Source organism: Equus quagga, chromosome 15 (genome assembly GCF_021613505.1).
Source record: "Equus quagga isolate Etosha38 chromosome 15, UCLA_HA_Equagga_1.0, whole genome shotgun sequence".
NCBI lineage: Eukaryota > Metazoa > Chordata > Mammalia > Perissodactyla > Equidae > Equus > Equus quagga.
Window position 1 is genome coordinate 89747301 of NC_060281.1, and position 13177 is coordinate 89760477.

The 13177-nt window shown below is 58.7% G+C and overlaps 2 protein-coding genes across 3 annotated transcripts; one reads left to right on the forward strand and one right to left on the reverse strand.

Annotated features, from left to right (window-relative positions):
• Nucleotides 1–1734: 1734 nt before the first annotated feature.
• CCDC116 (coiled-coil domain containing 116) lies at nucleotides 1735–7155 on the reverse strand. Its single transcript, XM_046640739.1, has 4 exons — nucleotides 5846–7155; nucleotides 4549–5112; nucleotides 3512–4429; nucleotides 1735–2633 (listed from the first exon to the last, which is right to left on the reverse strand). Exons 1-4 carry the CDS (start codon nucleotides 6029–6031, stop codon nucleotides 1893–1895), a joined length of 2409 nt encoding a protein of 802 aa, XP_046496695.1. The 5' UTR covers nucleotides 6032–7155; the 3' UTR covers nucleotides 1735–1892.
• Nucleotides 7156–8302: 1147 nt separating this feature from the next.
• On the forward strand, nucleotides 8303–10621 carry YDJC (YdjC chitooligosaccharide deacetylase homolog). 2 transcript variants are annotated; one of them, XM_046640364.1, is made up of 5 exons: nucleotides 8307–8954; nucleotides 9044–9203; nucleotides 9377–9476; nucleotides 9544–9721; nucleotides 9935–10621. In XM_046640364.1, the coding sequence occupies exons 1-5, from the start codon at nucleotides 8614–8616 to the stop codon at nucleotides 10308–10310; spliced, it is 1155 nt and encodes a 384-aa protein (XP_046496320.1). In that variant the 5' UTR covers nucleotides 8307–8613; the 3' UTR covers nucleotides 10311–10621. The 2 variants fall into 2 exon arrangements, with proteins under 2 accessions (XP_046496321.1, XP_046496320.1); XM_046640365.1 differs by lacking the exon at nucleotides 9935–10621 and having other exon boundaries at nucleotides 8303–8954; nucleotides 9377–9480; nucleotides 9544–9927.
• The last annotated feature ends 2556 nt before the right edge of the window (nucleotides 10622–13177 follow it).

Genomic DNA, 13177 nt, shown 5'->3' on the forward strand with positions numbered 1-13177 from the left:
CATGGGCGACTCTGCCTACACCGCTACCGCTACCAGCTGAGCCTGTCAAAACCCAGCATTGTGACAAATGATTTTCTTTGAAGCCACTTAAGTCTGGGAGTGGTTACACAGCGCCAGATACCTGACACAGGAGCTCAGGTCAGATGTCTCTAGCACCACGTGCCAGTAGTTCCCAAGGGGCTACTGCCACCCCAGGGACAGTCCCTAGACGGGTGCCTCTGAGGATGAGGAGGAGGTATGGTCTCTTCCCCCGTGAGGACTTGACAGCGGGACCTGGGGAGCTGGTGGGTGTCACAGCAGCTGCTGTCTCTCAGAGCCTTGGGGCTCCCCTCTTCCCTCCTTTCTGCTGACGGGATTCCTGCCACTCTGTGAGAGGAGTGGAAGATGGCTGCTCCACACCATCCACACTCGTCTTTATCAGTTAGTGCAAACTGGAGCAGAATCTTTCAGTCCCTCCCAATTGCAGGGTCCCAGGAAAGAACCCGACTGGCCCAGCTTGGAACAGGGATGCACCAGTAGGTCCAATCAACTGTTGCCAAGTGGTATGGCAATAAGGTATGAAAATGGCTGTCACGGCCCCACACTGTGCTGGTGGTGGCAGTGGGTGGCCTCAGGGAATGGGTATTACAATGCTCAGCTTGCCAAAAGAGCTCTATGAGAAAATGGGTCCCTGATCCCCCTGCCACCTTAGGACCCTGGTCCCTCTGATTGGTAGGGGAGCAAGTCCTCCTTCCTGAATCTCAGGGTGTGGGTATCGTGTGGAAGGTCCTCCCTGCCTGGCTCCAGAGGAAGCTCTACAGTTGCTGTATTCTAACCCATGGACCACTGAGCATGGTCAGGCTGGGTTGAGCAGGCATGGCCTTTATGCACCCGGGTGGGCTCCAGGGGGAGGCAGTAGAGACCCATCAGGGTCCCCACAATGGTGCCTACACAGCGAGGCAGAGAGGAGCATCTTCAAGTGTTTTCTCAGCCACAGGACAAGATGAGGGGGGAAGAGGTTGAGCTGCTCCCTGGGTGAAGATGCCTGAACACGGAACAAACAGGCTGCACCAGGAAGGCAGAGGGAAGGAGGGTGCTGAGCTGGTGGTGGCACAGGATGGCCAGAAGCCCCAGGAGAACCTTGGAGATGAGACCTGCCAATCACAGCGCCAGCTACGCCCACAGACCCTTCTAGAGAGAGCTGCCTGCCCAGGGCCACTGCAGGAGAGGTAGTCACGTGGCCAGCCTGGAGCAACCAACCCACATCTTGACTGACCAGCAGCCCCCATGTGACCTGGCGTGAAACCGCCAGATTCAGGAGTTGGGGCTGGGAAACACAAATTAGGAAGACAGGTCGCATGGGAGCAGCAGGAGAGGGTGGATGCGCGGTTCCTCAGTCGGAACATGAAGGTGTGCAATGTCAAAGGGAGGGGAGAGCCACCTTGGCAGAGGAGGAGCCATCCAGAAGCAGGAGCTGTGATGCACAAGGGCTGTGACAGAGGAGGACCATGAGCCCTGAGAGGCTTGAAGAGCCAGGAAGAGGCAGCCTAGGGTGCAGAGGGCCAGGAGCAGGGACTTGTGTTCAAGCAGAGCATGTGAGGTCACAGGAGTCAGAACATGGCCAGCTGTCATGAAGGCCAGCTGCGGCCAGACCTGGCCTGCTGGACATGTTACTCGAAGGCGGGTGTGCAGGTGTGTGGAAGGGAGGCTGTAATCTCTGGACGAGAAAACCACACTCCATCAACACAAGCTTTATTTGCCCCGTTGGCTCCCCTGAGAGGCACAGCAGAGCTCCCTAGGGGCGTTCGGCCCTTCTGACCTTTGCTCAGGGCAGGGGCAGGTTGGGTGGGTAGCATTCTGACAGCAGGAGGAGGAGCAGGGAACTGAGCGCTCAGTGCGGCTTATGGGGGCCCTCACGGGGGGTCACCGTGGCCTGCTTCTGTGGAGTGGCTGACCTTGGCCTCCACTTGAGCCTTGGGGGGGCCCCAGGGCTCACCCTGGTCCCCAAAGAAGTTGTGGTTGTCCTCCTCGCCATCCTCACTGCTCCAGCTCTCCTCCATGTCCTCTGCCTGCTCAGACGGATTGGAGCCCATGCCAATGCTGGAGGCCGTGGAGAGCTTGGCCTGCAGCAGGCTCGCGGTCTCCTCCTCTTCAGCTGTAGGATCCTTCTCGGGGGTGAGCAGCTGGGGGTCTGCCAACTCAGCATCGAGGCCAGGCTCTGTGGCCTCATCCTGATCCATGTCGGTGGCTGGCTGGGGCAGCGTGGAGGGGGACTCTCTGCTATGCTGGGAGGAGCCGAGGTGGGAGGCGTCGTGCTGGGTCTGCCAGGACACCGGCCGGGCCCATTCAGCCTCCTCGAGCTTGCGCAGCAGGCAGCTCCAGTCAATCTTTGAGGACAGGCGGATGCGGGAGCCCTTCACCTTCTTGAAGCCCAGGAAGAGGTCCATGAGCACCTCAGTGACAGGGAAGGAGATGAAGCCCAGCTGCTCGGTAAGGTTCTTCTCAAATTTGTACTTGTAGACGAGCAAGGAGACGGACTGCTCCATCAAGTAGTTAACGAGCTCCTCATACCAGGGGCTGGAGAGGTGGGACATGGTGGACTTGGACGAGATGGAGGGCAGCGGCTTCTTCTTCAGGAACCTGTACTCGGGGCTCTGTGCAGCAGCCGGGGAGGGAAAGGGAGACAAGTCATGCCACTCATGCTGCCCTGGGACGCCCCTCAGATCCAGAGCACCCTCCACATGACCCACATGGGCGCCACACCTGTTGTACTAAGGGGACGGCCTTGCCACACCTGCTGTGCTGTCCCAGGCAACAACTGAGCACAAGCTGTGCATGTCGGCCAACCCTTACACTTACCACACGGTCGTCATGCTGGCCACACCAGTCAGGCCTGGGGCAAGGCCGGTGACCTTGGTCACAATGTTAGCCAAAGCAGAGCCTGTACAACCTGGGATCTGGCAGGTTCTTGCCCAGGCCAGGGTTGAGAGGAATGAAGCATGTCTGGCGCAAGAGGAGGGTCGGGGGGCTATGCTGGGGACCCACCAGGTGAAGCCACCTATGTCTTCTCTGTACCCTTCTTGAGTAACTCCCTCTCAGCAAGGAGACACTCTGGAGAGCCCTGTCCTGGGCAGCAGGACCAGAGGGAGCTGGACCTTGTATGCAGGGCCCCACTCCAGGCTCAGGCTGTTGTCCACAAGGGACAGGACCCTCCCCACATGGGAGGGCTTCTGAGATTCACATTCAAACGTTAAAAAATACTCAGAATAAAAAATAGCCTTTATTCATCTTTGACAACACCTGGCAGTAGCTAGGCCAGGATTCCTGGTCCCCCATCAGCTTTCCCCTGCTCAGGTGGTTCCCACAGTGCAGGCAAGAGACCTGGACCTTGGGCACCTGCTGGCGACAGTGGCTGCTAGGAGTGGTAGCTGGAGGAGTCCTTACCCTGCAAATCCATCCCTAAGCCCCACAGCCCCACCCCTGAGGTCATCTCCAGATACAGAGAAGCAGGAGATGGGGAGAAGCTTCTTACCAAGGAGGCGAGTGGTGAGAATACAGGGTGGTGGTGGGAGGAGAGAGGGCAAGGGGAGGCAAGTGGAGCTGTGCCCCCGGTGGTCAGGTGGGTCTGGCTGGAGGGCACTTCCACAGTGATCCCCGGGGCGGGCAGGCTGAGATGCAGTCTCCGCCAGGGCCGGGCCCTCTGGCTGGAGCACAGGGGCCCAGAAGCAGGCACAGGTGGTCTCTGTACTTCAGGGTCCTGGTCGGGCACCTCTTGCCTGGGGTGGGGTGAGGGGACTTTGGGCTCTTCTGTGGGTGTCACCTTGAGACTGAACCTGGTGGCCACTTGGGCATTAGACACGGGGGAAGCACCTTCCTTGAGCTTGCCCCGTCCTCCGTATTTGATGCTCTTTCTATGAACCATCTTGAGGCTGGAGGGTATGGTGTGGAGAGACTCGCAGGGTTCCTCCTGGTCGGTGGGTATGGCCAGCTTGGAGCCTGATGTTGGGCCAGAGTTGGGCTCTGTCGTGGGAATTCTGACCCCAGGGAATTCCCATTCTGTTAGGAAGAGAGGGCAGCCATTGTGGCGGCGGGCATTGCTAAACTTATCCACAGCCTGGCTGACCACATTCTGCAGGGCGGGGAAGAGGTGGTGCTCGGCCAGGAAGCCCAGGGTCTGATGGGGCTCGAGGAGGGAACAGTAGCCTGGCAGGTTGAGCGATGCCGGCTGGCTCAGCAAGGACTTGATCTCCTTGTTGAACTCTTGCTTGAGGAAGCTCAGCTCCTGCTCTCCAGGCCCCAGGTCTGATGCCTCAGGCGTGCCTGAGCTTGAGCCCAGCAGGCCTGAGAACCAGGACAGGGGCTGCTCCGGGGTCCACTGGCTGCTGGCCTGGCTGCCCAGCGAGTCCCACAGCAGAGAGTTCCTCTGGGAGGAGGACTGCCCCAGGCATTTCTGCAGAGAGAGGGAGACTCTCAGAGGTGTCCAGGAGTGGCCAAGCCAGGCCTTGCCCCGGCCCTGGGCTCTGGACTGGGGTCCATCCCCCCTACCGGAGCCATGGCCCCAGATCTCACCCCTCTCTGCTCCAGCCGCAGCAGCCGTTTGAGGTTCTTCTCCAGCAGGAGTTTGTCCCTCACGGGCGGCAGTGGGCCCAAGCCACGGGCTCCCAAGTCACTGTCTGGGCAGCGGGAGCCCAACCAGCCGGCTGTGAAGCTGCTATGGGAGTCAGACACAGAGCTGGAGCAGGATGGGTAGTTGTTGGGGCGCCCGGTGCAGAGGCTGGGCCGGGCACGGTGCCGGTGCACGGTACTGAGGCTTGGCTGGGCACGCACCCGCCGCCCCGCCCTCGGCACCTCTATAGGGTCCTGCACCTCCACCAGCGGCACCCCGGCCTCTGTCTTCACAGTGGCCATGCGCTCAGTTGCCTCCTCCACCACCGTCTGCAGGCTGTCCAGGACCTGGCCCTCAACAAGGAAATCCAGAAAGCTACCAAAGGGCTGTAGGCCTCTCAGGTTTCGGCGGTGGCCACGGAGCCCTGAGCTGCCTGAGGGGCCATACATCGACGGTGGGTGTGGCATGTGGCCCAGCTTGGAGGCTTGCCCCATTTCCGGCAACAGTGGCTTCTTGGGTGGCTGCACCTGAGCAGACAGGCATGTCAGGGTGGGGAGGGATGCCCCATAGCGGAAGGGGTTCCTGGGGCCCTCCTAGGGCACTAGGAGCTGGGTGGGGAGTGGGCAGTAGAAGGCACTGTGTTTTGGAGTCAGGCTGCCCTGGGTTTGGCTCTGTCACATTCGGGCTGTTTGCCCATGGGCACGATGGCCCCTCTTGAGATCCAATTTCCTCTTCTGCAAAGGGGGGATCTATTTAGGGTTGTCCAGAAGCTTCCCTGACACCTGCATTTCACGTACACAAGACCTGGTCAGGGAGCCTGAAAGCCTGCTTCTCTCCTCACACAGGGTGTGAATGGGCAATTACAAAACCCCTCTGAGGCCCACGCAGGCTCTTCCTCTGTCCTAGAGCAGGCTAGCCCTGTCTCCACTGCTGGGCCGCACAGACCACCTGTGGTCACTAGCCCTGCGCACTCCTGGCTGTTTCTGCAACTTGAGCCCTAGGCCCTGAGCAGACTCCAAGCTCCCACTCTGGGGTTCCAGTCCACAAGCCCTTCCCAAGCCACTGGAGGTCAGGGAGACACAGGGAATGAAACTGAGGGTGACTAGGGCCCAGCAGGGGGACAGAGGAGTGGTCAAGGTGATAAGAACCTAAGAGGCCCAGAGAGGAAGTCAATAGGAGAGGGGAGCTGTAATCTGGGGCCCAGAGCTGGTGGGAAACATGTTGGGGACCTCAGAGTCAGGGCCTGCCGGGCATACTTACCCGGGCCATGTACGCAGTGTGGCCCGCCTCATCGTCGGCCAAGTATCCCGAGTGATGGCGGCAGCTGGCCATAGTGCGGGTGGCCCGGCCCACTGCCCAACTCCTCTCTTTGGTTCTGCAGTGCAGCCGCGGATTCCTCTCTGCACTGGGCGGGGAGATGGCGTGAGGGTCCCCCCAGGCCTCCATGAGTCCAAGTCTACGTCCGTCCGTTGGCTACTGCGTCGGTGGCCCCAGGGGCTGCGGGTCCCTCGCTCCCCGCACCCCACATCGTTCGTGCGTCTGGCCCTTCCTCTGCTCGGAGTCCCCTGGGCTTCTGCACACCATCCATGTCCAGAATCGTAGGGGGTGAGGTCCCCGAGGACATCTGCATCCTGCCTCCGATGGTCTCTGGGCCTGGGTGTGTCCACCCCTCTCTCCTCCCAGACCCTGGCCTCCGCCCCTGGCCCAGAGCCGACCCGCTCACCAGAGTCTCGGCGCCTCGCTCGGGGCCGGTCAGAGCGGTCTGTACCCGCTGGAGGGCGGCGACACTGCGCTCTGGGGTCGCCCCCAGGGAGCCCACTTGCTTATTTACATGCCACGTCCTGATTGGCTCACAACGGGCCATTCGCCCTGTAGCTCCCCCGGCACAATGGTTGGGGGCGTGGCTAACATTGGCTCCTCCCCTCCCCCCACTTTACGAGGCTCTGCCCCGCCCACATTCGAGGCTGGAGCCGGCGGCTGGAGATGCTGTTGACCGGCTCCGCCCAGACAGGAAGCGCCATCCGCGCTCTGCACCTGCCCTCAGGGGAGCCTAAGGGAGAAAGCCACCAGTCTCCCGGTGACACAAGCACCTTCCTCGGCTCTTATCGCTGCATCGTCCTGGTCATCCTGCTGTCTGACTGCTCCTTTCCAGGGTAGTCCCATCGCCCAGTGTGGATGACCCCAGGGTCTGTCTTGAGCCCTCTCCCCTCAGGGGTCCCCTTAAGCGCAGTAGAAAGTCTGGGCTCTAAGTCACAGATCTAGCTTGAATTCCTAGCTCTGCTGTTTCCTGCCGGTGTGACTCAACCTCTCTGATCATCTGCTCCTTCTCTGTAAATGGAGTTGAGTGTCATTCCACATAGGAGTATGGAGATTAAGTCAAGTCTTCATACAACACACATGGCATCCCAATAAGAATCTTGTATATCCTTACCTCTCCTCCCTGCTTTCCCCCTCTGCCCAGTAAATGCCTCCTAATGCAATGCCCCTTCCAGGTGTCATCTCCTTGGAGAAGGTTTTCCTCAACAGAATTATCCCAAATCCTATTCCAGACTCTGCCACACCGTATTGTACTTATTTACTTATTTGTCTAACAGATGGTGCTCCTTGGGGGTAGGATTGTAAGGATTAGAAGCTCGTCAAGCCCTTCTTACCCTGAGGCACTACCCCTAATCTCTAATATTTCTTTTTTCTTTTTGAGGAAGATTGGCCCTGAGCTAACATCTGTTGCCAATCTTCCTCTTTTTTTTTAGCTCCCCAAAACCCCAGTACATAGTTGCATATCCTAGTTGTAGGTCATTCTGGTTCTTCCATGTGGGATGCTGCCACAGCATGGCTTGATGAGCAGTGTGTAAGTCTGTGCACAGGATCTAACCCCGCAAACTCTGGGCCACCGAAGGGGAGTGAACGAACTTAACCACTCAGCTACAGGGCCAGCACCTCTAATATTGCTAATATCAGTAGGTGCTCAATAAATGTTAAATTCCTCCTTCCAACCTGCAGACCCTGAGGGCCTCTGGCCTTTCCAGGATCAGCTTCCGAGTGGAGAATGATAGTTGGTTGAGGTCCGACAATTTAATAATCACAATTGAACACAATCCTTATTCCAAGAGCTTGGTGAAGGGCTTGACGAGCTTCCAATCCTTACAATGCCCCAAGAGGTGCATATTATTTGTTATTTTCAAGCTCGGCTCTGCCCTCTCTGCCCCTGACCCGGGCCCAGAGGATCAAAACAAGCCCACAGCTTGGGAGGCAGGTCCCAGCTCTACAACTCCTGGCAGGATCACTTTGGGCAAGACACTCCTCTTCCCTCAGCCTCAGTTTTCTCATCTGTAAAAGAGGAATGACATTACCAGTCTCACAGGTTGGACACAAATACTGCACTTTCCACTGGGAAAATCAGAACAGCCACATCACAACCAAAACTCTGGCCGTCAGCCATGGTGACTGTTCATACAGTCATCAGCAAGGAAAGCTTTTCTTAACCACAGAGAAAACGAGATTACGAATGTAAAAGTTGTAGCCTGGCACAGAGCTCAAGAGATGGAAACGGGCTAAGGCTTTCTCAGATGAAGCCATTAGTAAACGTGTTTCCTTTCATTTTCTTATTGCTTAGAGCTTTACAAATCAAGAAAAAGCCTCCTCTTAGATAAATCAGCAAAAGACAAATAGGGAATTTGAAAAAGAAGAAATATAATAGTTAATAAAACCAAAAATTCACAGTCACCATAAAAAAAATGACACATTTCAAGAATGAGATAACATTGACGTGATCATTATCTTCTCAAAAAGACACAAAAAACTTTGGGGTAGGGGTGAAGAGAAATTGAGCGTGTTTATTTCCTTAGAAAAAAACACTGCAAGGACATTACCCAGAAAGTGAACGATGGCGATATCTGGGAGGAGTAAGAGATTTTTTTCTTCAGGTTTTCTTTTCTGTATTTTTCATATTAAATATCAGTTTTGCAGTCACTGGAAGTTCCACATTGTAACAAACCCGGCCATGCTCTGGTGAGGGCTGAGCACACCGGATGGTGATGGGGGGTCGCTGCAGGGCCACGCGGGGACCTGTAGGTGGCGAGAACAAAGGCGAGGTGCAGCCGCGTCAGGGCGTGTGCGTCGGGGCGGGGCCTCGGGCTGCGTCCCGCGGCGGGGCCTGGACTGTTCAGCCCAATCCCCTTGGTGCCGAGCCACCCGCCGAGGCACCCATGGCCCGGCCGCGGGTGCGGCTGGTCGTCACCGCGGACGACTTTGGTTACTGCCCGCGGCGCGATGAGGGCATCGTAGAGGCCTTCCTGGCGGGGGCTGTGACCAGCGTGTCCCTGCTGGTCAACGGCGCGGCCGCGGAGAGCGCGGCGGAGCTGGCCCGCAGGTGAGGGGCGGCCCCCTACGGGGTCCGGGCGGGTTTGGGGCGCCGCTGCCGCGCGGCCGACTGTGCTCCCGCTCGCGCTCCGCCCGCAGGCACCACATCCCCACGGGCCTCCACGCCAACCTGTCCGAGGGCCGCCCGGTGGGTCCAGCCCGCCACAGCACCTCGTCGCTGCTCAGCCCCGAAGGCTTCTTCCTCGGCAAGATGGGGTTCCGGGAGGCAGTGGCGGCCGGAGACGTGGACTTGCCCCAGGTGCGGAGGTGAAGGCCCCGCCCGAGGGTACCGTTGAGCCGTTCGGTGCAAGAGAGGGCGCTGGATGCTTGCCCGGCTCACACACTGGAGCAGTCCCGCGGAAGTGCGTGCAGGAGGTCCTCCTCGGCAGCTGCTTCCGGACCTTCAAGGTGCCTGTCGTCCTCTCCTTCCAGGTGCGGGAAGAGCTGGAGGCCCAGCTGAGCCGCTTCCGGGAATTACTGGGCAGTGACCCCACTCACGTGGACGGGCACCAGCACGTCCACGTGCTCCCAGGTGCGTGGGTTGGCGTCCCCAGGCCGGGTGGGGGCCGCGCTCCTCCCTGACACCGCCCCGCCCGCAGGCGTGTGCCAGGTGTTCGCCGAGGCGCTGCAGGTCTGCGGGGTGCGCTTCACACGGCTGCCGCTGGAGCGCGGCGTCGGCGGCTGCACCTGGCTCGAGGCCCCCGCTCGCGCCTTCGCCTGCGCGGTGGAGCGCGACGCTCGGGCCGCCGTGGGCCCCTTCTCCCGCCACGGCCTAAGGTGAGGCCCCCCACCCACCCTCTGCCCTCTGCCCGGCCCAGGTCCCAGTGCGTCCCGCTGGCGATTCACCTGGCCAGCTGTGTCTGTTTCTCAGCCTCTACCGGGGTCAGGCGTCGATCGCGTCGCCTCTACCCCGGATCCATCCTGCCCCCAGTCTAGCCCTGCCCACCGCAGTCCTGCTGGTCCCTGCCGCTGATGCCCTGGCATCCACAGGTGGACTGATGCCTTCGTGGGCCTGAGCACCTGCGGCCGGCACATGTCTGCTCACCGCGTGTCAGGGGCGCTGGCTCGGGTCCTAGAAGGTATACCCACAGGCCACACGCTGACAGCCGAGCTGATGGCCCACCCTGGCTACCCCAGTGTGCCTCCAACCGGGGGCTGTGGTGAGGGCCCCGACGCTTTTTCCTGCTCCTGGGAGCGGCTGCATGAGCTGCGTGTCCTCACCACGCCCACACTGTGGGCTCGGCTTGCCCAGGATGGCGTGCAGCTGTGCGCCCTCCTCGACCTAGACTCCAAGAGACCCGGGCAGGGCGTCCCTGGTGAAGCCACTCTGGAAACCTTCCTGGAGCCCTCCCCACCCTCACCCTGACAGCCAAGAACCTAAAGCCTGTCAGTGCTCAGAAAGGGGGCCACGAGTGAGCCGCGGCGCAGCCAGGAACCAGGCTCTAGATGGGTTCTGTGACTTATGTGGGGAGGAAACTACCACCTCCATGCCCAGCTCCTCGTGGCTCAGAGTGGCAGCCCGAGCTTCAGCAAGCCCTCCTAGCTGCAGGTGGCATCCTGGGTCTGGGGGCTGCCAAGCATTTGGTGCCCTTCAAGACGTTGCCATCTAAGCATCTTCCTTGTTTAGGTGTACTGGGGAGAGATCACTGTATAATAAAATAACGTGTGTCTTGTAAACCTGGGTAGTTTATAAACTGTGCACAGAAAACCTTCATAGACACAAGGAGGGACAAGAGCAACTCCTCCGGGGCCCACACCAGGTCACTATTCCAGAGAAGAAAAGAAAAGCACACTCCATATGCTGGTTTTGTTCATGCTTAGGTGGGTTTTATTATTTGGGTGGGGGGGATTGGGAGAAGAATGACTCGCCAGGCTACTTTTTGGGAGATATAATCTGAGTTTTGATTTAAAAAGAAGTCACCTATTCTAAGTAAGCAGCCCTCTGCCATCCTAGGGGACAGGCTGAGGAGGTCCTGCAAGCTCACAGGAGCACATTTAAGTTTTTCCAGAAGGGACAGTCTCCTGCGGAAATGGTATCCTGGATTCCCTGGGGCCCTGGTGAAGTGTGGCTACCCCGTGGGGCCCATGTGGCTTGCATCAGGGAGATGCAGGGAGCAGATGGGGAAGAGGGTGGGGAGTTCTCGAATGCACAGAGTTCTGCCCTGCTCCAGAGGATGGAAAGGCAGACGAAACACCACATGGTCCTCCTTGTCTCATGTAATGCCACCTAATAGTGCTTATGTGGCAGCACCAGTGTCCCCATTTTACAGACCTAGCAGTGGGAGTGGCAGAGCAGGGCTTTGAAGCTACCTGTTCAGGTATTCGCCATGCACTGTGCCAGGCATGGAATCCGGTGCCTAAAGAGCTCTATTCTGGCCTAGGCAGCCTTGAGGGACGTGCTGCTTTCTGAAGGGGTGAGGGCAGGCTCTTGCTCCTCCTTCCTGCCTCCACCCCCGAGGTCCCCACCACAACTGTGGCTTCAGCCACCTCTTTTCTGGCTCCGTTTTCCATCCTGACCTTCCCTTGACCTTGGCTCTACTAGCCACAGGTTCCTTCCTCCTACTTCCATACATGGCTGTGAGCTAGAAGCACTGAGTTTGGGCCCTCCTGTTGCCTCACCCTCACCTCCTCGACTCAGCCCAGTGGGGCCTGGCCACGCTCCTGCAGGCTGTTGGCTGGAGTTGGTAGGGGTGGCCTGAAGGCAGCCTGGTGGCACTGAGGCACCTCCCTCGGGGGGTTCTGCTGTTCTGAGAGGAGGAGGCAGCTGGCTGTGTGGCTCTGAGGCTCAGGATAGAGGTGTGGGTAGACAGGAGACACACTTGGGGGTCTGCCCAGATGCTAGGTGAAGCAGTGGGAGTGGCTACTGTCACCCAGGGAGGGAGAGGGGATGAGCAAAGATGAGGGCCAAGAGCAGCCCTAGGGACCAGGAGCGTTTAGGAGCAGAAAGGAGAGGGGGCATGACCACATTGGTAGGATCCTCAGGAGACTGAGGTCCACCTCGCAAGTGGAGGAAGGTGATAAGGCAGAGGACCAGAGGCAGCACAGGGCCCGCTGCAGAGCTTGTCACTGGCGCCTCACCAGGGAGACGAGGGGTATTTCTTATGCCAAACCTGCTATGTACTGGATGGCTCAGGCAAGGTGGTTTCTGTTATCCACCCATTCATCATTCATGTTTAGAGGGTCTGCTCTGTGTCATGCCAGGGCTGAGTGCTGGGTGGGACACAGCCCAGCCTGCAAGGAGCTCACAGTATGGTACACACTCAGGTGGTGTGATCCAGGCTGCAATGGGGGGAGTGGGGAGAGGAACACAGCAAAGTGTGAGGCCAAAGTGGGGCTCCTCACAGCCAGGACAGGTCAGAGTATGCTCTCCGGAGGAAAGGACTTCCTTCCCTGGGCCTTGGTTATGGCCTCTGCACAGTGCTGGGTAGTTCTTTCCACTCTGATCTTGAGGCCCGCATGGTGCCCCCAGGAGCCCAGTCTGCGAGCAAGAACATGTTCCCATCACCCAGGAAACGGCCATTTACCAAGACCCACCTTCAGCTCGCTCCTTCTTGGGTTGGTGCCATTCCCCCAGGTTGCACGAGGGAAGCAGGGAGAGGAGGAAGAGCCAATGCAGGCAGGGCAGGAAGAACTAAGACCAGCTCTGGCTTCGCCTTCGACCGGGTCAGCTGGCTGCTCTGCAGGGTGGGGCATGGAGATGCTGCCAAATGAAGCAGTGAGAGCAGGGCTGAGGCTACCAGCCTATGGACTTGGCAATGAAGAAGTCCCAGGGTCCTAGCCAAGAGGAGCCTCATGGGGCCGCAGGGTGACAGAAGCCGGCTACAGTGGGCACAGGAGTGATGAAGCAGACACGTATTTCGAGCTGAACAATTAACAGGAAAGTGAGGAAGGCAAGAAAATGGTGGCTCGAGTTCAGGGAGTTGACAGAGGGTCTTGTGGGCCTCTGGCTTTGGGGAAGGGGGACTGAGGCTGTGTGTGTGCCCAAAGGAACCCGAATGGTGGAATGCAACAGGCTCTGGAGCCAGACTGTGTAAAAACACAGGCCAGGTGCCCTTGGCCAAGTCACTGAGCCTGTTTCCTCCCTTGTGAAAACAGAGATAATGGTGCCCATGGGTTGCCTTGAGATTCACAGAAGACAAAGTGGTAGCACATGGCAGAACTCCCCACTGATGATCAAAGGAAAGGCCGGGCTCCTTGTTTCCTGGTAGAATGATACCCCAGGAAGGTGCCCTC